Source organism: Gadus macrocephalus, chromosome 16, assembly GCF_031168955.1.
Source record: "Gadus macrocephalus chromosome 16, ASM3116895v1".
In the NCBI taxonomy this organism is placed as follows: domain Eukaryota; kingdom Metazoa; phylum Chordata; class Actinopteri; order Gadiformes; family Gadidae; genus Gadus; species Gadus macrocephalus.
In genome coordinates, this window is record NC_082397.1 from 16,618,247 (window position 1) to 16,646,099 (window position 27,853).

General features: G+C 45.3%; 2 protein-coding genes across 3 annotated transcripts; both read right to left on the reverse strand.

The window, feature by feature from the left end:
* Nucleotides 1-3,836: 3,836 nt before the first annotated feature.
* On the reverse strand, nt 3,837-14,538 carry LOC132473992 (vomeronasal type-2 receptor 1). The gene is made up of 14 exons (XM_060074393.1): nt 13,425-14,538; nt 12,562-12,853; nt 12,029-12,271; nt 11,085-11,276; nt 10,444-10,569; nt 9,055-9,233; nt 8,364-8,484; nt 7,789-8,016; nt 7,391-7,514; nt 6,849-7,009; nt 6,292-6,487; nt 5,524-5,765; nt 5,103-5,302; nt 3,837-4,751 (listed from the first exon to the last, which is right to left on the reverse strand). Exons 1-14 carry the CDS (start codon nt 13,736-13,738, stop codon nt 4,436-4,438), a joined length of 2,934 nt encoding a protein of 977 aa, XP_059930376.1. The 5' UTR covers nt 13,739-14,538; the 3' UTR covers nt 3,837-4,435.
* Nucleotides 14,539-14,694: 156 nt separating this feature from the next.
* gmps (guanine monophosphate synthase) lies at nt 14,695-27,538 on the reverse strand. 2 transcript variants are annotated; one of them, XM_060074394.1, is made up of 17 exons: nt 27,420-27,538; nt 27,230-27,335; nt 25,722-25,894; nt 25,008-25,122; nt 24,433-24,530; nt 24,008-24,111; nt 23,665-23,858; nt 22,876-23,041; nt 22,096-22,247; nt 21,642-21,815; nt 21,306-21,411; nt 20,992-21,107; nt 20,657-20,782; nt 19,708-19,823; nt 19,435-19,565; nt 16,974-17,146; nt 14,695-16,697 (listed from the first exon to the last, which is right to left on the reverse strand). In XM_060074394.1, the coding sequence occupies exons 2-17, from the start codon at nt 27,323-27,325 to the stop codon at nt 16,596-16,598; spliced, it is 2,142 nt and encodes a 713-aa protein (XP_059930377.1). In that variant the 5' UTR covers nt 27,326-27,335; nt 27,420-27,538; the 3' UTR covers nt 14,695-16,595. The 2 variants fall into 2 exon arrangements, with proteins under 2 accessions (XP_059930377.1, XP_059930378.1); XM_060074395.1 differs by having other exon boundaries at nt 27,245-27,335; nt 27,420-27,536.
* Nucleotides 27,539-27,853: the final 315 nt, after the last annotated feature.

Below are 27,853 nucleotides of genomic sequence, written 5' to 3' on the forward strand. Positions count from 1 at the left end.
CATATGATGTTTGCATTCCATGTATGTTTAAAAAAAATAAGTGTAACAGAGTAAAACATAGCACAAATATGTGTCAAATTCCCTCACCTCAGATCATTGAAATAGTCCTGATTAGGTTTTAGACTGATCTTCTTGTATAGCTTCCTTGGCTTTGTGTTTAAATCATGATAATTGAAATTGCAATTGAGCCCTATTGATATGTGGGGTACGAACAATGATGGGTAGGTGTCACACAGAGGGGTTTTATGGATTTACCATCAGAAAACCATGTGGTAGGAAGGCTGTGAGAGAGGGTAAGCTCTTGGTCCACAGATCTACATGGAATGCCCCCGCAAGCTATGCTCTGCACACACACACACACACACACACACACACACACACACACACACACACACACACACACACACACACACACACACACACACACACACACACACACACACACACACACACACACACACACACACACACACATACATACACACGCAAATTCTCATTGCACACAAGCGCATGCGCATGCGCACACCCACACCCATACCCACACCCACACAATGATTATTCACACAGGCTCTGTAATCAGTTCAGTACACTGTGTGTCACCTGAGACCATTCATCTCAAGCAATTAAATGTGAATTAATCCCTCACATCTATTCATCAGGGGCTTGGCGTCAACTGCCTGCAGTAAACACAGCTTGCTCTGCCACTTTGGTGGGGCCGGCTGTTTGGTAAAATAATAAACAAATCACATTAGCTCCCTTGCTCATCTGTCATACACACTGGAGCCTTTATCAGTCAGAGGGAGATCAAGGAGAATAAATGAAAGAACAAATCATGAGGGCTTTTAGATGTATCATTTAGCTCAATTTGGCAAGCCGGATTTGCAGTTAAAAAGAAGGATTGTGGTTTGGTTCCATCCAGTGATGCAGGATGAATGGTTCACTCACTCACACACACACACACACACACACACACACACACACACACACACACACACACACACAAATACACACACACACACACACACACACACACACACCACACACACACACACACACACACACACACACACACACACACACACACACACACACACACACACACACACACACACACACACACACACACACACACACAAATACACACACACACACACACACACACACACACACACACACACACACACACACACACACACACACACACACACACACACACACACAATTCAAATATCAGTAAAAATCTAATAAGGCCTTTAATGTAGGCCAAATTGCACTCATGAGTCACCCTAGTTGACCCCAGTTAGCTCTATCCTCTGGCAGCCATAAGCTGACATTACAGAGCCATTCCTTCACAGCCCTGTCACCAGCAGAATGCAGCACACATTCACAGTCGGTGTCACTTTGTTTCTGCTGCTCTCCTCAACCTATCTTCTGGCAGTCATTACAATAAATCCATATTTAAATATTATAAAAGTTCAAATATAAATCAACAATTATTAAAGCAAAAAGGTTTAATACTTTTTTACCCCATTTTAAATCACCTGTTGTCGTTAGTTCCAAACTCCCAAACCTCCACTTAAATTAAACTGTGACTTGGCCTTAAATGCAGATATTATAAGAAGATAATGTCTACTGTCCACAGTGAGCCATCATTCATTGGGCTTGAACATCACAACGTCGCCTTGCACCGGAACTAGTGTTTTGATGTTCATTGCCAATGATTTGTCCTTTACAGTTTTTTCCTATCGTTTTAGGCAATTTACCTAAACCATGTTCACATTCCCTAAACACTTCACACAGTGAGCATACCAGTAGACCATGTGAACCAAACTGTGGTTACTTGCCCCTATGCTAAGATACAAATGCTGGCAATGACGCCTTCTTCCAAATTTCATGGATACCTGCCCCAGTCAATGTTCACTACCGGCAAAACGCTGTGGAACTACAGCATATTTTACCAATGTTTAGATACTCTGTTCAAAACAGTGAACTTTCTGTTCAAAACCTAACTTATCAGTAATTTAGATCACTGTAGATGGAAAGATGCTGCATTTGGACAGACAAATGAAGTTACATGTTTGAATAAGAAAAAATATTTAGATATCCAGGCCTGGATAAGGCATTCCAAAAGATTTTATCCACGTTGTATGGCAAGAGAAACCATACGTTGCGACGTAGATGAAAATTTGTGGCCAAATGCAGAGGATAGGAGGGATTAGCCCAATTCTGCGCCACTGTTGGGCTACTGTAATATACAGTATGTGCAGGTTTTGTGCATTGCATTTTTTGTTAGAACACATTTTTTGACTTTGTAATGTATTTTCTGTTTTGTGTAACACTTGCACAGTGACAAAATCTCCAAAAAGTAAATCACAGTGAAAAAAACTGTTGTGTTTGTGATTTGTTTCTGGATCATATATTACGTACTTACTGTATGTAATTTGCATTACAAAAACTGAAAATGGTTATTCTCAGTTTCTCATAAAACACTTACAGTATTTACTGTATTTACAATTACAGTACATTTACCACACTCAATTGTGACATCTTTTGTGGGAGGTAAACCGACATATGAACACTGTCAGCAGATACTTGGCTTGGATTGTCATACTGTAATATTACAAACTTTATTACTGTAGTCCAAAGAAGTGTTTGTCTGTGTTTTTTCTCTTTTTTTCAATGCAACACTACAGGAAATCTATGCCAAACTGGAGGACACAGCAACATTTTATATATGCAATTGGCAATGCTTCAAGACGTTAGTGTTTTTTAGGTCATAGTGTTCTGAGAGGAAACATGTGTTAAGTTATGGCAGCATTGTTTGTGGTGTGGTTGTTGTAGTGCATTTTGCACCAAAGGTTAACAGATATGCAGAGGTGTGTGTCTCTAAAGCCCACTGTGTTAAGTGATAGGGAAAAGTGACCATAGTATGGGTACATGACCGAAAACGATAGGAAAAAACTGTAATACGTTGTTGTGTTTGAAACTGCGACACCGTTTCTCAAATGAGACAGTTTTCATTAGCCCAGGTTATTGAATATTTACGTTGATTCATTCTTTATGGTACTGTAACTTCTCTTTGAGTTCTCTCTTTATGGAGGAGCAGCGCCAACAAAAACTACCATGATGCTCTGATGAAGAGGCACATTTGGCACTTATTTTTGCTTGCTTTGATTACGAGACCCCCATAAATTGCTATCTCATTACTTTTTTTTACTTTAAAGTTGTAAGTGAAAAATGTGTTAGATAGATTATGAATATTGCAAAGATTTTCAAATGCAAGACCAACTAGAATCTCTAAAGCTAAATATGTCTTTGTGGTCTATAAATATTTTTAGAGATCTAAAATGTTGTGGTTGAATTTCGACGTAACGTCCATTGAATAGGGCTTGCACATCAGAATGCATTTGGTGACACTCTCTGGGATGCCTTGAGAGACTTGCAGTAAAGTAAACTAGTACATCAACATAAATATACCTTAACAGCTTAATCAAATCTTTGTTTTGACGTCTTGCATAAAGAAACGCAGTGGCAGTTGCAAACAGAATAATCTTTTCACATAATGACAAATTATTTCGCAATTAATTAATTACTACAAAGTACAAACCAAGGCAGAGAGCTCTTGACGTGGTCACCATAGCGTAATAACGCGGTGGGACGTCAGATTCACCTTCACTTCGCATGACTTCAAACATGGGGGTAAAGTTTAACATTCCGAACAAGCTTCTGAACACATACCCATGACCCATGTCTCAGCTGGGCTACTTTTATCCAGTGTTTTTCATAACAAGCTCGATACTTAAAAAGTGCAATTGATGAACGAAAACCATGTGCGACAATGTAGCAGATGGACTTTATTGCAAAGACATTTCGTTTTGGGAGGTACTTCGATTAAACGCCATGTCATCTCACCAGCTGAACTTTATAAATAACGATGCACAATAAAAACGTTGGAAAATATCAGGGGATTAGGGAGCCCCCTAGTGGGAGTCATGCATCATAACCTATTCCACGACTCATCCAAATTCAACTCTTCCACCACCACGGACCGAAAAACCACAGCAGCAGTAGAATGTATCAATAACAATCAACAATCAACAATCAACAATCAACAATCAACAATCAACAGTCAATATGTTAGGAAAGGACTTATCAAGCATCACAACAATAGCATTTAAGACAAATTCAACATGAAGCACAAGGCCTGCATTATATGGCGAATCAAAGGTATGTGAGCGTTATTGTGGACGTGTCAAAAGTCCCCCTGAGATTGAGAAGCCATATTTATGTTTATTCTGCAAAATGTGAATCTTTCGCTCTGCCTGTACAATGCGACACCTACACATTATTGTAGTAGATCTTTAACTTTTGGCCTTTGTTAAAAAAGTGACTCAATAAACGTTGATTGTAGGCTACCGTGTAGACATTGGGCTAATCAATCGATGACAGTGGAGGCGGTGGTGGCGTTGAGGCTTGTGCCGGACGATGCCAGGGACGCAGAGGTGCCGGTGGACCCTTCGCGGGGTTTAGGGCGAGGCTTCATCAGCTCCTCGGTGTTGCGCTCCGGTTTGACAAGCAGGACGTAGCACTTGGGCAGGAAGATGCAGGCCAGCAGGCCGAAGCTCGAGGCCAGGATGGCGAAGATCTGAACGGCCACCATGAACTTGCCGCGTGTGCTGAGGTACGCCGGTATGAAGGAGATCCACACGATGAAGAACACCAGCATGCCGAAGGTCACGCACTTGGCCTCGCTGCAATTGAAGATCAATTCACGTGGTTAATACACGTCACATCGTTAATACATATCTCGTTCATTACTACGCATGTCGGTTTGTACCTAAATGTTTTCGGGCATACAGGATTTAAATGAAACACAAAAAGACGAATAGATTGTTTGAAATAGTAAAGCTGGAAAGTAAATCCTAGGATGGTAGCATGATATTCAATGTGCTTCTTTTCAGCTTGTAAGTAGTTTAACAATTTAAAAGGTAACAAAAAAACTGATTAAATGTTAGGTCCCAAAAAAAGGCCTACATCACATAAACGACCTACATCACATTTCCCTGTGCTAAAGACCAGACACACACGCTGCGCCGGCTGACCTGAAGTGGTCCTCCAACTTGCGAGCCATGAAGGCGAAGATGAAGGCCACCAGTGCCAGAAGCATGTCGTAGCCAAAGATGCAGCAGATGAACACTATCGAGCCCACGTCACACTCCAGGATTATCTTCACGTTCTGGGCCGCCGTGTTCTTCACCGGGTGGGGGGGCAGGATGATCAGCCAGACCGTGCACGCCGCCGCCTGGACACAGGAAGGAGGAGGACGCGCTTGGTAACTTTAAAGTTTTCTCAATAATAACACTAAAACACACAGTATACCAGGGCCAAGCGAGAGTCGACTACATATGAATATAAAATAAAATAATATTTCCAAATGATTACCCTATTAATAATACTAATAGTGTATTAAATGTATGTCTCATGTTACCATTGCCAAAAGGGTGAAGTCATTGTAAATAACACCTGTATCAGGGTTGCCACGGCAGCCATCAGCCTCTGGTGGCCAAACGTGAGGACGTCCACTTCTGGGCCGCTAGGGGCGGGGACTTCAGTGGGGGCGGTGGTTGCGTTGGTAGCGATGACATCAGGACTGTCGCTGTTGGCTGCGGCCTCAGCTGCGGCCTTGGCAGCCTTGGCGGCGGCTTTGGCCCTCTCGCGGATCGCCTTCAGGAACCGCGCCCGGAGCATCAGCACCACAGACTTCCCTGTAAACAACAACAAAAAAAGCATATTGAAACATGGTTGAAGACATGTGATCAGGGCTTTGTATGTGATACTGTTACTTGATGATGTATAGTCTCACGAATCAGACTTTAGATTGACATCTAAAGTCTGATGGCACACCAGGGATTCTGGGTGAAAGGGGCGTTTCATATTTGTTTCGACCAATCATGTGGCTGGAAGCAGGTGTCTAGCGCTAGATTGGCTTTTTAGAGCATGCATAAACTAGTAAACAATCAAAATAGTCCGTAAAGGTTTCAAATCAACAGCACGTAGACTGGCCACTGTAAAAAAAAATACACTTTCTATAGTAACTTTCCCCTTCTAAAGGATACCCTTCTATAATATATTCAGATTTTAAATATGGAAAGGTCAGCATCTACATTCCTTGTCAAAGTCCGAGAAAGACACACAGGACTGTCATGGAAAAATGAATCTGCATGAATGTCCAATCAGTCATTCTGTTGGGTCTAGTGATCCCAATCAAACCAGACCCAGACCCGACCGTACCCATGAGGGAGGCCAGGCAGAGAGCGAAGCCCAGGGCCAGGGCCACCTGGCTGGTCATGCAGCTCCAGGGCGCAGGCTCCCCAAGGTAGACGATGGAGCAGAGGAAGGTGACCACCAGGGAGAACAGCAGGCTGAAGCTCAGCAGGGGGTCGTTGGCCTTCACCAGCGGGGTGCCCAGGTTGAGGAGGAACACTACCTGGATGACCCCGCAAGGACACACACCAACAATTAGAAGATAGCCTTTCTTTTAGTAGCAATTAGTTTGTCATTGTTCAATCTGTACGCCACTACAGATTCATCAGACAAAAGGAATAGTTGTTCAGGGGAAATCGGATGTCAAACATAATATTATCAAATGGTGATCATAATTATCTCGAAATAAGGACACATCGTCCCCATGATCATGTCGTAATAACACAACATAAGTCCCAATCTGTTTGTGTTTTTAATCATACACCATGCTAAAACAGAAATAGAATTCCGCTGTAATGCTTGAAAGCAATCAGGGTTGGACATGAAGCACTGCAGGCTGTATGCATGGACCCCCGGTTGCCCACCATCACACCGATGGTGATCAGGGCCCCGAAGGCAGAGATGACGATCAGGGTGATGCCCAGCGGTTCCCCGAAAGCCAGGAACTCGATGATCTTGGGGATGCAGAGGTCACGGACCTCGTTGGACCAGTAGTCCTCGCCACACTGGATACATTCACGGGCATCTGTCCACAGAGCCGGACAGCACAGGTTAGCCAAGTCAATCCAGCCGTTTGTTGTATAGAATGCTTGGGTTTAACGGTAAACATTTATAAGAGATTTTGGGAAGGTAAACTTTGTTGATGAGTGTAAAAAATGAGTGCAGCTTCTAGCAAAGTTCCACTCAATGCTTTGTGTGGAGGACCAGTGTGCCATGGCGAGGCGTTTCAGCTTTAAATGGTCTTATCTTCACACGGCAGATTGAAATTCTTACTTAGAATTTAAATTTGCGCGAGTAGTAACGATATCTACGTCCTAATGCCAACCACCAGGAATTAAATTATACCCATGAAGCTAAGAGCATAGAAAGCTAGAGCATCTGGCCGTGGCACTATGCTACATCTCACTGGTGATGTTGCTGATCTCTCCGTCGGCGCAGGGGATGCAGTCGAAGCAGCAGACGGGCTCTCCTTGCCGGATCCCCTTCCTGGTCCCTGGGGCACAGTTCTCACTGCACACAGACCTGGGGGGCTGGAGCACCACACACACTGGATCAGAACCCCCCTGACACTGACACAAACACTATGGGAACCATACAGACGGACACACCAGTGCGACGGCCCCATAGAGTCAGGTGGGCAAATCAACATAATGTGTGATAGAAAAAACTAGAATTTTCAGAACCAAACACATACACTCCCACACACACTAGATACACACATCTGTCTTCAAACCAATCACAAACATGATACAAACCAACACGTCGGACATCAAATACATCCTTGTGCCACTCCAGTAATCCTACTTCAAATTGTTCATTGTTCCACACAATGGAGGAGTTCCATATCTCCATCTTGGCGGTTGAGGGATCCTTCCCGGTGTAGTTGCCAACGTGGACGTAGGACAACTCGCCATCGTCATTGAACTTCCAGTTGATGATGTCATAGTATCCGGCCACCTCCCCCTGGTCAAAGTAGATCTCCTCTGCAGTGTGAGGCACTGTGAAATTCACGTTCTTCAGGTAGTACATCAACTGGGGGGGAAGAAGGGTCGGACCAAAAATATACAGATCAGAAATCTGTTTGTTTGGCAACAGTTATAGTGCAGTTGGACATGTTTTTTTCTGTCTCACGAAAGCCTGAGATTTAGAATACTTATTATTCTGTTTTCCAGCCACTTCTCGCAATGAAATAAATTGAGGAGGTAATATATATCTTTAAAGGTTTCTAGAATCAGCTTCAAATAGACCTGGAAGGTGACATGGATTATACCAACACACAGAAAAGTTCTCAAGGAGAACGAAGATGCTTTAATTAAGTACAGTGTCTTTGGACAGCAACACAAGCATAGACAGATGAACAACACAACGCACACCCATACCTGCCACGGCTCGAAGGCACTGATGTCAGCACAGCTGTTTTTGTTGAAGGGCCCCTGTCCAACCACACAGTGCTCCAAGTTGTGTAAGGCGTTGGCCACGGCATACACTGCCTTGTACACACTGGGGACATGGACATAAACCATGGGTTCATAACATAATATGCCACTGATGGACAATATGCAATTTACACCTGCAGCGTTTGCAAATTTTCTACAGCAGCTGTTTGCTCTATGACAAAATGTATCAAGTAGAAAGGCTCTCAAAAAATAAAACAATCCCATCTGCGAATCCATTCATTCAGGATATTTTTGTTCATGTTTTATTCTAGTCTACTCCACTACTCCAAAAATATCCCATGATGCATTATTATGTTTTTGCGGGGTGGGACATAATAATGCATCATGGAATGGGAAAAATTGGTTCTGCCAAGTCTGGCATTGAGAAACGCTGTGGCAGTTTCAAACACATCTATTTCTCCCCATGATGACAAATAACTCCAAGCATTAATTACTGAAGACCAAAAAAAGAAAAAACGCTCCTATGCTTCCAAGATGGAGGCGGTCATTGTAATCTGGCGTCATGGTGTACAAGCCACATTATGCAGATGTATTAGTAATAGCAGTGCTCTGGTGACGGCAGGGTCCGCGTCTCGGTGTGAACAGTGTTAGCGGTGTGAATTCCACCACTGACTTGTAGGTGATCCGTAGCTGCGAGACGTCCGTGTACGTGTTGTGGAGCTGCAGCAGGTCCTCCTTCCCGTTGCACAGGCCCTCGGGCACCGCCCTCGCACCCCTGCTCAGGCTCCCATTGGCGGAGCTCAATCTGGCCTGCCTCATAGCCTTGGCATAGTCCAGTGTGCAGTTAAATGCCTGCAGAGGACAAGTGAGCGCAACACACAATGACGCGTTTTACTGCCTTTTTTATTACCTCAAGGCCCCAGTGCCCGCTTAAGTATTCAGTGTCTGAGATATCGCGCCCCTATCAAACACTTAAAGCATAGAATATTGTTACTGATCGATGAAAAGCTCTTTTACCTCATTCTGGGAGAGAAAGGGGCGCTAAGAACATAGAGCCACAAACACACGCACACGCACACACACACACACACACACACACACACACACACACACACACACACACACACACACGCAATAGGAACAAGGTGAATGGACTACAGATATTGCCACTCTCTGTCCAAGACTCCAAGCAAAGGCTTAATAAAAATAGGGAACACAGATAAGTAAGTTTATATGCTCGGCGGATGCCTCATCGTCTATCACAGTGGTTCTCAACCTTTTTTGAGCAAACGGCCCCCTGACCTTACCCTGATCCTCTGGCGCCCCCCCCCCCCCCAAATAAAAAATTAAAAATAAACTAACAACCCCACTCATACTCGTGTTATATTGCTTAAAGTTGTCAATGCATCGTTTTTCATTGATTTTGCATTGGTCACTAATAGCAATGAATGCCCTCTGAGTCGGTTTTGGTGCGAAAAAATATACAAATATTCATGAATATTCATGAATATTCATGACATGCAAATGCAGGACCGAACCGCGCTGTACTATCACTGTTCCACTGCACATAGACAGTAAAAAGTAGTTGAGACGGCACAGGGGTTAGAAACCAATAAATGAAAATAGGCTATTTATTTCAGGTAGCCTATTTTTTCACCCCAAAAAAATAAAACAATGAAAGTTTAAAATCCCCCCCAAAAAATGGAATCACGTTCCCAGCGCCCCCCTAGGTTGTGCGAACGTCCCCCAGGGGGCGGTACCGCCCGCGTTGAGAAACCATGGTCTTTCATCTCTAGGCTAGAGAATGAAAATAAAACAAGGGGGACATCTATTGGTAAAATAAGGGAAAGCATTTCGTAAATAGGACATGGGGCTATAGCAAAATCCCTGACAGTAACTGGCAAACGGTAATGGTTTATAAAGCAAGGGAATTTAATTCAGCTAGTTTGCTATCCAAGAGCAAGGCAACGTTGTTCCTAACTTCATTGTAAACAATGGTAGACCAACTCCACTCAACCCAACTCGCCTTCTATCAGGTGTTCCATCGGCCTCATGAGCTCACCGTTTCCCAGAATTCTTCAGTCAGAGTGTTGTCATATGGGTCCAGCCTCAGTAGATATTCCTGAAGGCCAGGGATTTCGGCGCGCCTCACACCAAAACCCAGCGTACCACCCAGCACGGAACTGATCTGGAGACGCACACACAAACACACACACACACACACACACACACACACACACACACACACACACACACACACACACACACACACACACACACACACACACACACACACACAAACAAATGACACATAAACACAGGCACACGCACACACACATTTCAGAATTATCAATCCTCATATTCGGTATTATATACATATTATAAAATAAGTTCCATGCAAACTTATTCTTTGTCTCTGTTCCTGTCTCTTTACAATTCTGATTGTCTGCCTGTGTGCATTTTTGTCTGTCTGCATGTCTGTCTGTCAAGGTGTCTGTGTGTCCGTCTGTATTTGCCCTTTCCTGTCTCTCTGCCAGCCTGCTTGTCTATCTAGCTCACTGTATATCCTCATAACTGCAGGTCAGTCAGTCAGTCAGTCAGTCAGTCAGTCAGTCAGTCAGTCAGTCAGTCAGCCAGTCAGTGTGTCTGTCTGCCTGTCCAGCGGTCTAATCTATCTCGAGGGCCCTCTGAGGCGGCGCTGACCCCAGGCTGGTTGATGAGGGCGGAGGTGACCCAGGCCTCGCTGGCGATCCAGGTGCGGTTGGTGACGTTGTTGCGGACCAGCTCGGCGATGAGGGGGTTGAGGTTCACGTCGGAGGCGAACACCACGATGATCTTGGCCGTGGAGCCCACCACCGTGTCCACCACACGCGCAATGTCCTCCGGGGAGGGCACCTGGAGGGTGGAGGGGGGGAGATGGGGGAGAGAGAGAGAGCGTGACGGGGGGAGAAGGATTGGAGAGAGGGGAGAAGAGAGAGATACGGAAGAAGAACGAGAGACAGAGAGAGATTGAAGTAGAGGGAGAGAGGGGAGAGAGATGGTGGGAAGAGAGATCAGAGAATGGATAGAGATGGGAGTAGAGAGAGAGAGATGGGAGGAGAGGAGAGAGAGGAGAGGAGAGAGAGAGAGATGGGAGGAGAGGAGAGAGAGGAGAGGAGAGAGAGAGAGATGGGAGGAGAGGAGAGAGAGGAGAGGAGAGAGAGGAGAGGAGAGGAGAGAGAGAGAGAGATGAGGGGTTGGCGAGAGGTTGTGATAAGAGAGAGATGGAAGTAGAGAGAGTAATGGAAGAAGAGAGATAGATGGGAGTAGAGCGTGAGAGGGGAGGAGAGAGATAAAATGGAGGAAAATGGGAGAGGAGAGATAGGAGAAGAGAGAGAGAGATGGAAGCAGAGAGATAGAAATAGAGAGATGGGAGAGATGGGGGCAAAGAGATGGGAGAGACAGGAGAAGAGAGAGACAGATGGGAAAGTGAAAGAGTGAGAACGATGGTAGAAGAAAGAGATTGGAGAGGGAAAGAGATAGAAGAGAAGTTAAGCAGGTAAGAAACTTAGTACGACAGTCAGTCCTACCGCAGTGCGGGTAGTAATGACAGACAGACAGACAGACTCATAGGGAGCGTAGAGGGAACAGACATACAGACAGCTTACCGTGGGGAGTGTCTCGGAGAAGGAGATGCAGACCCCAGCCTCTTCCACCTGCTCCTTGAACTCCTTGATGCCGTACTTGCCGTAGTCGTCGTCGGCGGCGATGGTGCCCACCCAGGTCCAGCCGAAGTGCAGCACCAGCTTGGCCATGGCCGTGGACTGGTGCTGGTCGTTGGGGATGGTCCGCAGGAAGGTGGGGAACTGGAACTTACTCTGCAGGGCCGAACAGGACGAGAAGTAGCTGACCTGGGTGACGGGCAGGGGGGATAGGAGAGGATAGGAGGGGAAGGAAGGGGAGAGGATGGGAGAGAAGGGGAGAGGAGAGGGGGAATGGGGAGGGATGAGGCGGGGTGGAGGAAAAGATGGAGGAAAGAGTTGAGAATAGAAGAAGAGAGGAGGGGAGAGGGAGAAGATCACAGTCAATGGTGGTGGAATGGACAAGCAGCAAATCAACAGAGATGGCACATTGATAATAACATTCTCAGCCAACACACCTAAATCCCACTACAGTAAAGTAGTTCACACATCCACCGTACCTGTGGGAAGTGATAGAGGCCTAGGATCCTGGCTGTGGCGATGGACAGATCGGACCCTCCGGCCCCCACCAGAGCAGCTAGGGGGGCCCCGGAGCCACAGCGGTAGTTGGGGACGGCCACATCCTGGCCTGTGAGGTAGGTGAGGGTGCCTTCCACCGCCTTGGAGATGGTGAAGCAGGAGTCGTAGATGACGTAGCCCAGGTCAGTGTTGGGGAGCAGGTCTTGTCTCGCGTTGATCTCCTGGATGGCGAACAACATGGTCTGGGTCCAGCGGAACGTGCGGAAGTTGAACCTGAGAGAGAGGGGGTCAAAGGTCAACATCAGTTATTGATTATTTCTTTTTCTGGTGATACCTCCCTAATCGTGATCAAAGGATGACATTACCAAACTGGATGGTTGTGTTAGGTCTCTTGAAATAATATGTTTGTTTTTACTGTATGCAGTATGACAGCCCTCAAAAAGATTAATGTTGAGCCTTGGTAATGCACCACATTTTAAAGCCTTGTTAATATTGGGGTTATACAAGTACAAGAGGATATAACTGGAAGACATGTTGTTCTTTGGATGTTGTTTCATGAACTGGTTCCCAGGAGTGCTATAGAGGTGTGTGTGCGGGTCCCAATGGCACGAAGAGGTGCAGGTCTACAAAATATGTAAAAGGATAACTCATTGCAAAAATGTAAGACTCTATATCAATATTAGCTGCTCATTAATGTGTTAAAGTAGAACATTTAACAGATGGATAGTTCTGAACTCATAATACGTACGCCTACCACCTGCTTGGTTTGTAGTCTTCTTTCATGCTTGACGTTAAGTTATAGGTTGATTTGTTCTGAATCAGAAGATGTGTCTACAAAGCTTACCCTTCACATCCTGAGGACACTGGCAGCGTGGAGGTGTTGCGGGTGCCTGAAACGATGCGTTGGTGAACGGAAAACATCCCACCAACCGTCACCTTCTTCTTCACATCCTTGTAACTGTTCAGGTTGAACTTGGCCTTCAACTTGCACGTGGACTCCGTCGACACGGACCCGTGCGCCTGTAAAAACGCACATAGTCCGAGCAGAAAGCGGTGTAATTCCATGCTGGTGAGGTGAGTGAGGGGAATCAGGTCTCTGGCTGCAGCAGACAGTAAATGATGAGTGTACGTGTGGCAGGTGTCTCCCTTTATTCCCATGGGGAAGACGTTGCACAAGGCAGCATGAAAACACAATCAGCAAGAAAAAATAAGAGGACCCATTATATACTGTATATAGTGTCTGTCAGTTCTATCTGTTTGTCTGTATAAATCTATCTGTCTATTAATATATCCTACTGTATCTATATGTCTGTCTGTCGATCTATCTGTCTATGTCTATCTGTCTTTGTGTGTCTCTATCCATCCCTCATTCAAACTGACATACAATATTAGTGTCAGTCAGGCTATGTCTGTCTGTCATTCAAATGGATCCCGAATAGTGGGAATAACGGGTGATGGATTTATTGATGACAAAAAATCCATGTGTGGAGACGGCTGAGAACGGCGCAGGCCTACTGCATGGACAAACCGCTCCAGGCCGTGGGCAGGAGAGTTAATTGGCAGCGACGTGTGGCGACATGTGTTCGCTTCACACAGGAATGATCATGGGACGCTGATTAAGCTTGGATAGTGTTCCACTGTTTCTATACGGCGCGTGGTCCCCCGGGATCATGCTGGTGTACCGCCAATTGACTGAACGAGTCTGTTCTTGTCTCATTGTCCGAGGGGATGCGGGTACCATGGGAGCGTGATCTTCGCGGTTGTGTAGGGGGATGGTGTGACAGACATATGGAATAGTCATACCGAAAACAATTAACACCGATTAATATTGGCGCATGCATATTTTTACTCTATCCATTTGATGCATTACAGGTCTACAGCGCCATGAAATGATCACGTATATTAGGCCAAATAATAAAATATGGTATTAGAATGATTTGCTTTGCATGTCCCTGCTAAGATAGAGTAGTTGGAACACACCGAGTGATCTTTATAGACCTTTTGGCACGATATCAATTAGATCCTGCAGACATGATCAGCATGACAATTATGATAAGGGTTGGCCAAGGGTTTCAGCCTGCAGCGAAGATCATGTTAACACAGTGGAATTGCTATTGAGATTTCAACATGGACTTCTTTATTAAAGCTCAGTTTGTCATTATACAAATGCCATTTTAGTTGAAACTGCATGCGGTGACTTGGATTGAGGCACGTTACTAATGAAAATGAGCATTGAACATCTTTCAAAAAACAAAAATAAAAATAAAGTAACATCCAACATAGATTTGCATAACTTAACCTTGTCAATATTGCAATAAAATCCAACTACAAAATTAAATGTCCTTATACCACGTTGGTGTTGTGTTAAGGAGACATATGTATCATAAAATACACACGTATAAAAAGGCAAAAGCCGTAGAAACATTTTTGTTTGCCATTTGCCGACAAGTTAAGGGAGTCTAATGTCGCATTGTGGGGATTGTTGCCACTTAAAAAATGGAAAATGAGCAGGTGGTCGACAGAGTGAACACAACTGTGAGGCGGCAGACTTGAACCACATTGTGAGGGGTCTCCAATGGTTACATCGTGAGCTAAATAAACTCTAAAACTCAGTTAAACCTGAGTGCTTTATCCCATGAGGACTAAGTGACGGGCGACACTACACCTGACTAAATGTTTTTTTTGTTTTTTTTAAACTTTTTTTTAACTGTGACAAGAGATATCCATGTGTTTTGTGGTGGTCAAGTCGGGGAGTCTGACATGGGGTACCGTGAGTTCTACGTTGGATAGACAATAGGGGACAGGAACCACTGAGCTCTTTTCATATGGGGGTCATAAAGCGCCAAGGCTTCGGAGATAAAAAGGGTGTGCAAAAGGTTGCCCGTGTACAACAATAAGTGGGCGGCCAAATAACAAGTTTTGACAGAATTTCATACAACCTTTAGAAACTCTGCAGTTATAAATTTTTTTAAGCATTACTTCTTGGTTAGTCCTCGCCATTTTGTTATTCTTAAAAAGCGTACATATTGCCGGGTGAGCAAAACAACTCAATAGTCTCAATTTCGGAAACGAACACCAATGCCAGGGCAGTACAGAAAAAAAAATAAAAAAAAAGGGGAGAGCATGAGAACAAACAAAACAGGCACAAATAAAAGGTCAGCCAAAATTTTGGCCTCCTGCACAGTAATATATTTGCATTTTAAAGACCTATCTTCAGGTTGACTGTTGTCCATGTTGGGTAAAGCAACAATCAATTCCTTTTTTTAATGATCTACTGATGGTGAATTGGATCGGCAAAGCCTAGAACGGTAACAGCTTATTTTACATTTGGCAAATGGAAAAGGAAAGAAAAGTAAGTTGGTCACAATTGTTCTCATCTTAAGACAGGCATGTATGGCCTCTGACAGCACAGTATACAGGTGGAAAGTAAGAACTCCAACACAAACAAAAGCAAATAGTTAAATGGAGACAACGCAAACAAAAAGCAGTGAATGACATTTAAACTATTAATTTGCCGCTTTTACTCTTTATTCATTTTTGTCAGGATTTAATTTTAACATCTGAATAATTCAATTGGTGGGACGCCGTGACACCCTTGAACTTTTGATCTTCAACTGCATTTAGCAGGCAACCGCCGAACAAGAGCAGCAATTATTTTCCCCGTGAGAGGAAATGCACTGTCGCACGAATATCCCCCGAAAGTTGTTTATTGTCAATAAAATATCAACATCCGCCATTATTACATCACAGGCCGTCACCGTAGAGAATATCAAGATGGAGGGAAGGCAAGAGTAGTAGTAGCGCCTTTGCTCGTGCGCTGGTCACAGTACCGCCTGCCTTCCATGGGAATGTTCTAGAGGGAAGGAGGGAGGACTGGAGTCCGGAGAGAGTAAAGGGAAACCAAAAGAGACAGAGAGAGGCAAGCTGTTCACCAGCCCTCACTGGCTGCGTGTGTGTGGTGTGGGGTTGGGTGTGTGCGTGTGTGTGCGCGTGTGTGTGTGTGTTCATGCTGGTTCTACTCCCACTCCGTGGTGCCGGGGGGCTTGGAGGTCAGGTCGAACATGACCCTGGAGATGCCGGGGATCTTCTTGATCTCGTTCACCATCTTCAGCACCACCTGAACGAAAAGGGGGAGGGACGCACAACAAAACTATTGACTATACGGAACAGAATGAAACCATGGCAAACAAGTATCCCTAATAATGACCTATTCCCAATTTTGGGGGAAATCCGTTTAGCAGCAATCGCCAGCCTTGAAGGAATCCATTTCCCTGTATAAGTGGCAGAAAGGCTGCTGTTCTGAAGAGCAGTGGGGAGTCCTGCATCAACGGGCTGCCGCCTCTTTTTCACCGGTAGCCGCAGCAGCCAACAGTACGTCCATCGAGGGGCTTACCTCTTCGGGGATTTGGTTGCCGGGCGTAGCCGGGATCCCTGTCATGAAGTCGCTGGTGATGAAGGTGCGGATGACCACGGAGCGTCGGCAGGACGGCTGCTTCTGCAGGGCGTCGCGGTCGAAGTGCAGCGGGGTGAGGATGATCGGCATCTGGCTGATCTTACTGGAGTAGCCTGCGGGGGAACACAACAAAAACAACACCTGTGTGTTCAGATGGCGCACGATATGGATGGGAGTAGAACAGGGCATTGAGTGTGCATCTCTAGCGACCTCTGGTGGTCAATATATTATTTCAATTTATTTTGTTTAAAGGTGCCATGACATGCTATTTTATGGATGCTTTAATATGGGTATTAGTGGGCCACTAACACAGTATTCAAAGACGTTCCCGAAATTCAGCCGTGGTGCAGAGTTACAGCCACTCCGAGCCAGTCACACATTGAGCTTTCCCCAAATGCGCTGTTTGGGTGTCTGTAGCTATAATGCAAATGAGGAGGAGCGAGGCGGGTCAAGGAGGAGGGTGGGGGTGTGGCCCTGAGCAGCTTGCAGCCACGGTACCATGCGCTCCGTTTACAGTGGATGTATCGCAATGGCGAGACGAGCCTTTAGCCGTGTTCTGTAAATATTCTAGAACACACGGGAGTCCTGGAGCTCTATATCCAAGTAATATCATATAGCCTACATAGATATCGATATCATATATATATATCATCACGGCCAAAAGCTGTGTGAGCCGATATTATGAATCTCAAACGGCCGCGTTGGGTTCTCCCGACGTTCCTGGTTCTTCCATGTCCACATCAATGTGAAGTAGACTGAACCGCGACAAGGAGGAGAAAGGGATTGTTGCCGGGCAGCGCTTAGGCACCTCCGCCTCCTGCAGCGCCGAGGCGGTGGTCCCTCGGCAGCGGGAAGCAGGGCTCAAGCGGGAGTCATTCGCCGTCAACAATCCCCTTCTCCACCATGTCTTGGTTCATGTTCTTGAGGGAGTCAAAGCCAAAGTTCCTTTGCCCCAATTCATTCTCAACCATGGCTGAGATAACCGCCACTACGAGTCTCGTTGTAGAAATACAAGAGACGAGAATCCGACGTGTTATGCGCCATAACACCAAAAGCAGAACGGTTATCCAAATAACAAGGAAGTGTACAACACTTGCGTTACAGTCCTGGAGCTCTATATCTAAATAATATCATATAATACATAGATATCTATATCATATAATAGATATTATCATGGCCAAAAGCTGTGTGCGCCTCCAGACGATATTATGAATCAAACGACTTCGTCGTGTTCTGAGACGTCTCTGGTTCTTCCACATCAATCTGAAGTAGACTGAACCGCGCGCTGCCGGCTTCCCGCTGCCGGGCGGTTGTGCTTCGCGGCGGTGGTGCCTCGCGGCAACCGGCAGCATGTCGCAGTTCATGTACTTCAGGGAGTCAAAGCCAAAGTTCCTTTCCCCCAATTCCTTCTCAACCATGGCTGAGATAACCCCCACTACAGTCTCGTTGTGGAAATACAAGAGACGTCAAAGAACCGACAAGAAACACTTGCGTTACAGTGTGTGTATTCACACACACACACACACACACACACACACACACACACACACACACACACACACACACACACACACACACACACACACACACACACACACACACACACACACACACACACACACACACACACACACACACACACACACACACACGTGGCGCTTGCACGGTCGTTTCTCAAGTCTCTGGGCGGGCCAGGCAGAGTAAGGGCAGGAGCTTACTGCAGTGTGACAACATAGGAAACCACATTTCAAATCAGCGTGCTTGAGCCTCCATTTTTTTCCAACGGCGAGCAGAACACCTAGTGCTCGTTTTACACCGAACGCAAGTTTTAGCCACTTGGGGACCATAGGCAGGCTAGGGGAACTCGTATACATGGTAGAAAACCTCATAAAGTGAGATTATCATGCTATGGCACGATTGTGTAGAGGTAAAAGGTTCTAATCCAAGAGATCCAACAATTATTCATATTAATTTATGCTTATAACTCTGGACCTGCAAAAGGCCTTATAACCAAGTTATACCATGGCATCGCATCGCAGAATACGGACACGCAAGACTATGTGAAAAATAACTTACATTTAAATAACTGAAGATGTGTGGCTGTATGCATTGGAAACCCAGTCATCTTCCCCCAACTCCCTGACCTGGAGAGACTTATGCCTGTAAACCGTGATCCGCTTTTTTATCACTCGCAGCAATCTAAACAAACTGGAACTCCGCTATGTTGCTGGAGGGGATGTGACTTGGAAAATAAAGTCAATACCAGGGTTGACCAGTAAGCCCACTAGTTTTTCAAATAGTCAGAAAGCGTGATCTTCATGATGCTATGCAGACACTTGTGACCATGGCTCGTCTAGTCACAAACTACATTTGGCTTCTTGGTTCAAACCCACAAACTTACCAGACTCTCTAAGGATAGAGTGGGCCACAAAGTCGGCCTGTCTGAGCGTGCTCAGAACGCCGGTGGTCAGGAAGGTCGGAGTGATGTCCGTCAGGGGCTCCTTCACGTGGGTTCCAAACACATAGACCACTCTGGAGAGGGGGGGAGGGGGGGCACGCAGATGTAGTAATGAGACTTATTCAGTTGCTAATTGCCGACGAGACGCTGCTTGTTTTTGTTTAAAGGCAGCATTATTGAAGTCAGCAGGGTTGTGCGTGTGGGTGCCTGGCTCACCTATTGATGTTGTGGCACATGCGAGGGATGAGTCTGGACAGGAACATGAGGGACTCCCACTCTGGGTCCTCTTTACTGGTGATTCCACACACGTAGCTGTAGGATCGGCCGTCACCCTTTGTACAGGAGGACAGGGCAGTTTTTAAATAACCTTTTGCACCCAAAATAATAACGACTTAGAATACATTTACTATCAAAAGCTTTAAAACCTTTTTATAAAAAAAAATATATATATGGTGATTTAGCGGAAATAAAGGATGTTTTCTCCCCTTACTGCTACATAGACTTATCCAAGAATGGAATAAGACAACTGAAATACCATGAACGTCATACACTCATCAACCCCATCATCAATGTCCAAGCCAGTAAAAGTCCCTTGAGTAAGTCTCCCGTCTGCCCACGGGTCTGAGTTACATTTAGAACCACGGTTACAAACAGGAAGTCACTGTCTGTGACACCCCCTCCAACATCGGGTTCCATTGACCGGCTATTGAGCAGCCAACGTTTCACAATATTATACTCGTTTTCCATGATGACCGCAGTAGTAAGTCAAACCTAAACTCAAACCCCTTGGAGGGAGAGTACATGAAAAGCTATTCTTAGACCTATCTGGAAGCGTCAGCAGTGTCTGAGGTTGGGACAAAGACGTTGCGAAAACAGAGGAAAAACAAAGAAATGGAATGAGTGGAGTCTTCTGTTTATCAATGAGGGAGTGGCACGTGGTTTACCACTAAGCTATGGTCACGGTGCAGTAGGAGAGAAACCTTCAACGCAAGGAAAAGCACAAGTTTCCCCATCTACATTCCTAAAAAAACAAACACAACCAACCTCCTCAGGTTGTGAGCAAACATTTGCTCAAAGCACACATAGTTTATAGACTTCAGTAATGTTAAACAGACAAAAAAAAAAATGAAAAATGAATATTAAAACTAAGCTCTGCTGGTGGTACCTGGACACCGACGGTTTTGATGGGCAGCAGGAAGGCACTGAGTGAATTAAGGCTGGTGATCTGCATTAGCCTGTCCTCCTCCTCGTCCGATATGCATGACTTGACTCTCTGGAGTAAGGTGTGGGGCTGCAGAGAGGGAGATCCCCACACAGTTGGAAACATACTTCTACAATACACAAAAATGCTCAGAAGCTAGGGTTTAAACATAAGTGGTATGAAATAATAGTCTCATATTATTATATTGTTGCATTATCTTATAAAAAGGTTTCTGGTTTCTCAAAAAAATGCATTAGACCAGCAGAGATGAACACGTACATTGACGCACGGATCCCCACCTTTTTAACACTGGCAGAGAAATCTGTGATGATTTTGAGGATGTTGTTGGTCTCGGCAAAGTCCTTGCATATGTATGGCTCATCTGCACAGATCACTCTGATTGCTAGACCTGGCCCTGTATGGGGAAAAAGGGTGGGGATCGTCAGAAGGAAAAGTGAGCCGTTGGGGGCATCATTGGCTGACAAGATGCAGAGCACAGAAATGAAAGAACAATTCAGGGAATCAGAAGCAGATAGTGGCATGAGCTAGCCATGGTTTGATCTGCACTAGGGCAGTCCAAACTAGCAGTTTGCTCGCATGCTGGCGAACATACCAGGGAACGGGTGTCGACACACAATCTCTTCTGGCAAACCCAGCTCTCTTCCCAGAGCTCGGACCTCATCTTTGTGGAAGTCTTTCAGTGGCTCGATTACTTTCCCCTGAAGAAAGACAGAAGGAGCAGAAGCAACATTCCGACAGTGAGAAATAACAGGAGCAGTTCATCTAAACACATGCATGGAAGATAAGTGTATTATGGTACATCTAGTTGCCTTGCATAGACAAGAACAGTAAAATAGTACCAGTACCAGGCTGTCAAGATTGTCCACAACAATGGCAGCTGTAGATACCAGGACACCTAGGATGGAAACAAATGTGTTTGTGTGTGTACCTCATCTCGGAGCTTGCGGATGAGCTCAGTGTCGTTGTGGTGCGTCTTGATGAGCTCCGCCTTGCCGCTGGCCAGCTGGGAGGCGCTCTCGATCAGGTCGGGCCTCAGGGTGCCCTGGGCCAGGAAGACCTCCTCGGGTTTTAGGTTCATCTCCCCAATCACCTCGTTGGCTACCTGCAGGCACACACGACAAATTAGGGGTGGTAACAATTATTCTGTACATACGAGTGCTAATTTTCGGATACACTCATCTCCAGAAAAAAACAAACATCCAAAACACACAAAAGGCAAACCTAAGACAAAAAGGGAATTTCAAGAGTAGAGAATCGATTCCTACATGAATACATTTATTCCCCCCACCTGCTGCAGAGCACTCGAAATATAGTGGAATGTCACAATGTCACAAAAAGGGACATTTGATTATATTGAGGCACTAAATTTGTATTGGGCCTACCTTGACGAAGGTGTCTCCGATGATCTTTCTCTTCTCCTCTGGGTTGGTGGTCATGTTCAGGGTCTTGCTGATGCGCTTGCGCGGCGTGCGGTCCTCATCCGAGATGGGCAGAGTCGTCGTCCCGTTGTAGAAGGTGTGCGCCGCGTTCACAACTGGAGAAAAAAAACAAAACGGTAAATGTATTGTATATATACACTCAAGAAGGAGCGGTGTAGCTTAAGCCGAATACAAATACAAGAGCTATGGTTGAACTCGAGTAGAGAGTTTGTAACGGACAACTGTGGATCACACGGTTACGACATCCCTAGCTTGAGGTCCATCATAGGTTTATTAGTATATTGTGCCAATCCAGCCATCACTATTCATCATGCCACTTATTTCAGCATAAACATATCCATCCACAAAAACAGTGCAACCATTTATTTTTCATCGTCTTAAAATGGTTTAGGTGCATCCGCGGTCAGTCTTCAGCCACCCACTGCAGCCTCTCACTGGAGAGTGGTAGGAAGCAGAGATGATAGTGTAGGTAGAGCAGGAAGTACTCAAATAAAATCGATCCTTGACACCTTCTGGTGTCCTTGAACATGACAAGTGTGACGGCCCTTGAATAGTGGCTTGTCACCTCTCGTGCTGAAAACCACCATCTAACTCATGAATAATGCGTTTTTGTGTGGGTGACCATGAGGGATCACCTGTAAAAGTGATCGGAGTGTCCAAATAACCTTGGGTTAGCCCTACATATATATATATATATATATATATGACCATCAGGCTGTTTACCTTGGAGCTTGATGCCCAGCTTAGTCAGGGCCTCCTCCACGCTCTGGCTCTCCCTCTTTCTCATGAAGCCGTTGTCTATGTGCACCGCGATCACCTGGTCCGGGTTCAGGGCCTTGTTGAGGAGGGCCGTGCACACCGTGGAGTCCACACCGCCGCTCACCAGCACCTTCAGCGACACACATGAAACACAAGAGCCCACCGCCATTAGCCAGGGGACAGCACACGAGTCCCACGATCAGGGACATGGGTGATATACATCAACTAGGAAGGAACTAGATCCAATGCATTACGGCATGACGTTTATCATGGTTTTCATTCAAACACATAAAAAAAAAACTACATTTATTAGTAGACTATTGACCATTTATTTTCCACATTGTTGTTTAGGCAGGCTTAAAAAATAGCGTATAATACTGCCAATCCTTTCGAATGGTGTGGTTGGTACAGTTAGGAAGTGCATGTGCATTGTCATGAATGCAAAACACGGCATGAAACTAAATACAATGAGCGTCAAGAAAATAATCTCACTGTCAAGAAATTAAATATAGGCTTTGAGGGAATCCTTCTAGTGTGTCTCTAATCTAGCTTTCCTATATTGGGCTCTCCTGAGAAGAAACCCAGTTTGCAGGCACACAGAGAGGAGGCCCCCCTCCTTTCAGCTGGAAAAACAAGTCCGGTCTGACATTAATAGCCTCCATGTAATTCCAGCCACCAACACAAGTGACGCGTTTACCTAGGAAAAATGTTGCATTACCAAGTCATTTTACACCAGCCACACAAGGCCCTTACCAGAACTTTGGACTTCTGGACTTTCTCTATGATTTGATCGATGCAGGACTGCTGGCGGTTTTGGACGGTGAAGTTAGTGGTGCAGCCGGCGATCTCAAACAGGAAGTTGCGCAGCATGTCCGTTCCGTGCTCCGTCAGGTCTACTTCGGGATGAAACTGGGTGCCGTAAAGCTTCTTCTGCTCATTGGCAATACCTAGCAGACGGAAAATAAACAGACGGACCTGCATATTACAACTTTGCCCATTTCAACAGATCCTTAGATACTGTACACGGTAATAATTCTACGTCTCACACACACAGACACTTTTTAGGTTGGATGCGTTAGAACCTAAATCCACTTACCGGCAATGATGTTCCCTGACTCGGCTACCGTCTTGAAGCCTTCAGCCACCTTGTCCACACTGTCTCCATGCGTCAGCAGCACCAGCTCCTCCTTCTGTAGGCCTCTGGTAGAGACACATCAGACCCTTGTTATTCTCTAGGTTTAGTGATCATCATCCCAGGATGCTGGAATAAACAGTATACATATACATATACATACATATATATATATATTCAATATATGATCAGAATTGAGTATTCAACAAAAGGCGTGTAATGCTACCATAACATTTAGGTGAGACTCTAGTGAGCTAGTTGTTGCACCTTTCCCCTCTTCTGTTAGCGCTGGAAGTACGCTCCAAAAAAACACAAGAGCTCGAGCTCTGTGCTTGTTCAAATTAACTGAAATAATACATTGTGGCACATCCATGTGGAAATGACAGTACCTGAAAAGAGAGCAGGTGTTGTCCAGATTGACTTTGAAAACCCCATCCTCTCGCACACTCTTCCTGTGCACTGTGCCACCACACACTTTGTTCATCATCTGGAAACACACAAGAGGCCATGCTTCAACACAGAAAAGAAGAAACCCTGTTCTTCCGGCAGCCAATCAAATTCGTTACACAGGGTCCCATCCATTTCAGTAAAAATATCCCGATGCTCAAAAATCCTTCAGCTTAGCCATAGTGGCTCATAAAATGAATCATTTGTAGACCTTATTGTTAGTAAACTTTTGGTCCGTAATAAAATACATTTACAATCATGAGTACTACAAGTAATAACATAGTATAATAGTCCTTGCGCTTTACTATAAAAACAACTTCTTATCCAGCAGTCACCAAAACAGGTCGGGCATGTACTTGGTTATCTTAGCTGTTGCGCTTTGTATGTGAATATGCACCTACGCGATTGTCTGGTTGTACACTAGTGGATAAACAGAAAAATATAACAAGTGTAGCTTGTTTCACTGGAATTGGTGTGCACTTGTGCTCTTGTGAGTTTTTCTGATTACGGAACGTACCTGCATTCCATAGCAGATTCCTAGGACAGGCTTTCCGATGGTGAAAATGGCCGGGTCGAACCAGGGTGCGTCTTCTGCGTATACTGAGGCGGGGCCTCCCGAGATGATGATCGCCCTGCAAAGGTTGAGGGTAGTGGGAGGGTCAGGGGTTATGTACATCTACTCATATTCAAACCAAAGCAGAGGACTTGATCATGTGGAGCACAGGGAAATTAGTTTTAGCTTTGCCTATAACTCTACTGACTGAGCAGGAGAGAATGAATGAAGTTGTTCCTTTTGTTGTGGGTACAAATTATCAACAGGGAGATGATCGCATTCCATGGTCCTATGACAGACTTCTGAATGGGATCATGGATTTGTTACATAAGTGGATTGGCAGAGGAAAGGTCTGAATAAGAACATGCCAATTCAATCCATGTACCATACAATGGACAAGATTACATGGCAAATCAGCTTTGTATCATTTCAAATTTCCTGCATGATGAAAATAGTTGGTAACTTGGTTTGAATATCAATTCAATCACACCTCCAGTCTAAAATGTATGAAAATCATATTTCCTGATTAAAAAAGCAACAAGATATTTATAGTCCCCTTCAACACACACACACACACACACACACACACACACACACACACACACACACACACACACACACACACACACACACACACACACACACACACACACACACACACACACACACACACCTCACCTGAACCCTTGTTCTTTGATGTGAAATGCAGGGGTCTCAAGCGGCAGGATCTCTGACCGCACACACATTTCTCGCACCCTTCTGTCAATAACCTTCCCATACTGGGCTCCTGCATCCAGGATAACCACAGCCCCCTCACACGACCCATTTTGTTCAGCGCTGCCGATATCCAGCTGATGAAACACAAACCCAACACACAGTTAATGAAAGCCATATGCCGTACATAGAAAGCAATTAACATATCAAACAGACATATGTAACAAATCTTGTTTGGGTTAAGGCAAAATTGTTTAAAGTGGTATGTTGGTTGAGGGTTTCTTTAGAGTAGTTGAGAACATGGTCAATGCATTACAGTTAGTCATCGACAATAAACCTATTATCTTGAGTCAAAGCAACAATAAAAAGTAAGTCTAGACATGTGACCTCCGGTAGTGACTTAAAGGGAAGTGAAACCAGCAGACAATGCTCGTATAGCATGATACAAATTAAGAGCCTACCTAACCTATACAGAGTGATCGGACTTGATTATGGCAGTTCAGCATCTGCAGTGATTTGCCCAGTACGTAAAAATCTTTTTCAAAAAAAGATCAGAAAACTGAAAATCCACTAGAATAAATATTATTTGTAAACGTTAGAAGCAAGAAGTAACACAGCCCACGTGTTTTACTGAACACACAAGTTACTCTCTGGAGCACCCGAAAAACGGCTTACATTATGAATTAGGCAACCTCTGAATCGTGGTCTGATCCAAACGATAGAATAAGATCACGCATATTGTGGCATGATAAGGAAATAGCTCCTTCCACTGTAAACTTCACAGACGTAGCCAGACTGCCAGCAGAAGGGTCTAATCCCTTGTCAGAACGGCAGTGATACACCGGGGCTAGCTCCGTTAGCCACCACTATGTGACAGAAGACACCCCGGTGGTCACGGACCACGCAAAACGGCTCAACAGAAGCTTAATGTGAATCGTCCCGCTGAACACTGTGTTCTTTAAACTGCAACACTGGGTTAACTTGAATGTTTGATTCGCTTTCGGAACCATTGTCACTTAGCGGGCTGCGGGTGGATGTACAACACAGTGGTGGTGAGCGTTAGCCAGCTAGCTGTTCCACAATCAGCTGGCTAAATTAGCACAGCCATGCTAAACCCACGCGGTGACGAGAGACCGCGGCTCCGCCGACCCGACGGGACGGCCAGCCACTCTGGTAGGACATACACAAGGGTTTATTTGTGGGCCAGACCCGGGCCACAGTCTGTAAAGCCGACACGTAGAGCAACACGTCCTCGGCGGGACGTTGCTGCAACAGGCATGGATGTACTCCCGGGCAATGCTGCATGCTCTGCAACTTTCCCCCGGATACACACACAGGCCATAATGAGCTGGGGACTCCACCAGCACCGAGTCCTCTTAACGTCAGTCCACTGACTACCGTTACAGTCCACACCTAGACCAACGGGGGCCCCCACTGTCCGTCCCCGGAATCATTTTGGTAAGCCGTAGTACCGTCAAGTCACTGACCTTGCTATCTCCGTTGCACAGAGCCATGGATGACGGTTGTGTTATGGAATGAGCTCTCCCCCCTAGTGTCCCTGATCTCATGCGCAGCTCCGCGAGAGAGAGAGAGAGAGAGAGAGAGAGAGAGAGAGAGAGAGTGAGTAAGAGAGAGAGAGAGAGAGAGAGAGAGAGAGAGAGAGAGAGAGAGAGAGAGTAAGAGAGAGAGAGAGAGAGAGAGAGAGAGAGCTAGCCACTGAGTCAGCGCGCCGACTACCGTCTCGACGTGAGATTGGACCGCGCTGCGAACACACCGTGAATCCCACTGATGATGAGTTTACTCGTTGCGAAAAGTTGGCATATATATGACTTTGATGGGAGGAGCAAAGGCTAATACTATAATGAGAAAGGCTGCCTACGGGGCCTGAAATGAACATCCCATAACTATCATTTCAAAAGAGTCCTGTTTTTTTCTGGACCGTAGTTGTGTTTTGTGTTATCTGCCTTTTCACAGACAATTCCCTATCAGGCAGGTTTATAATTAAAGATGTCTGATCATAAAATGTATAATCCAAACTCTTTTTAAAACACAAATGTTAAGTGTTAAATGTGTGTGTGTGTGTGTGTGTGTGTGTG

Bases quoted from the DNA above. Each gene is read 5' to 3' on its own strand.
- LOC132473992 (XM_060074393.1), bottom strand. From the start codon at position 13,738: ATGGGAATAAAGGGAGACACCTGCCACACGTACACTCATCATTTACTG. The intron at 10,570-11,084 runs GTCAGCGCCGCC...GTGCGTCTCCAG, and splicing joins CCCTCATCAACCAGCCTGGG to ATCAGTTCCGTGCTGGGTGG. The intron at 6,488-6,848 runs GTGGGCAACCGG...GGGGTCATCCAG, and splicing joins TGATCACCATCGGTGTGATG to GTAGTGTTCCTCCTCAACCT.
- gmps (XM_060074394.1), bottom strand. From the start codon at position 27,325: ATGAGATCAGGGACACTAGGGGGGAGAGCTCATTCCATAACACAACCG. The intron at 22,248-22,875 runs GTAAACAGCCTG...TTTTTTCTCCAG, and splicing joins GCTGGGCATCAAGCTCCAAG to TTGTGAACGCGGCGCACACC. The intron at 19,566-19,707 runs GTGAGCCAGGCA...CCCCCTCTCCAG, and splicing joins ATGTGCCACAACATCAATAG to AGTGGTCTATGTGTTTGGAA.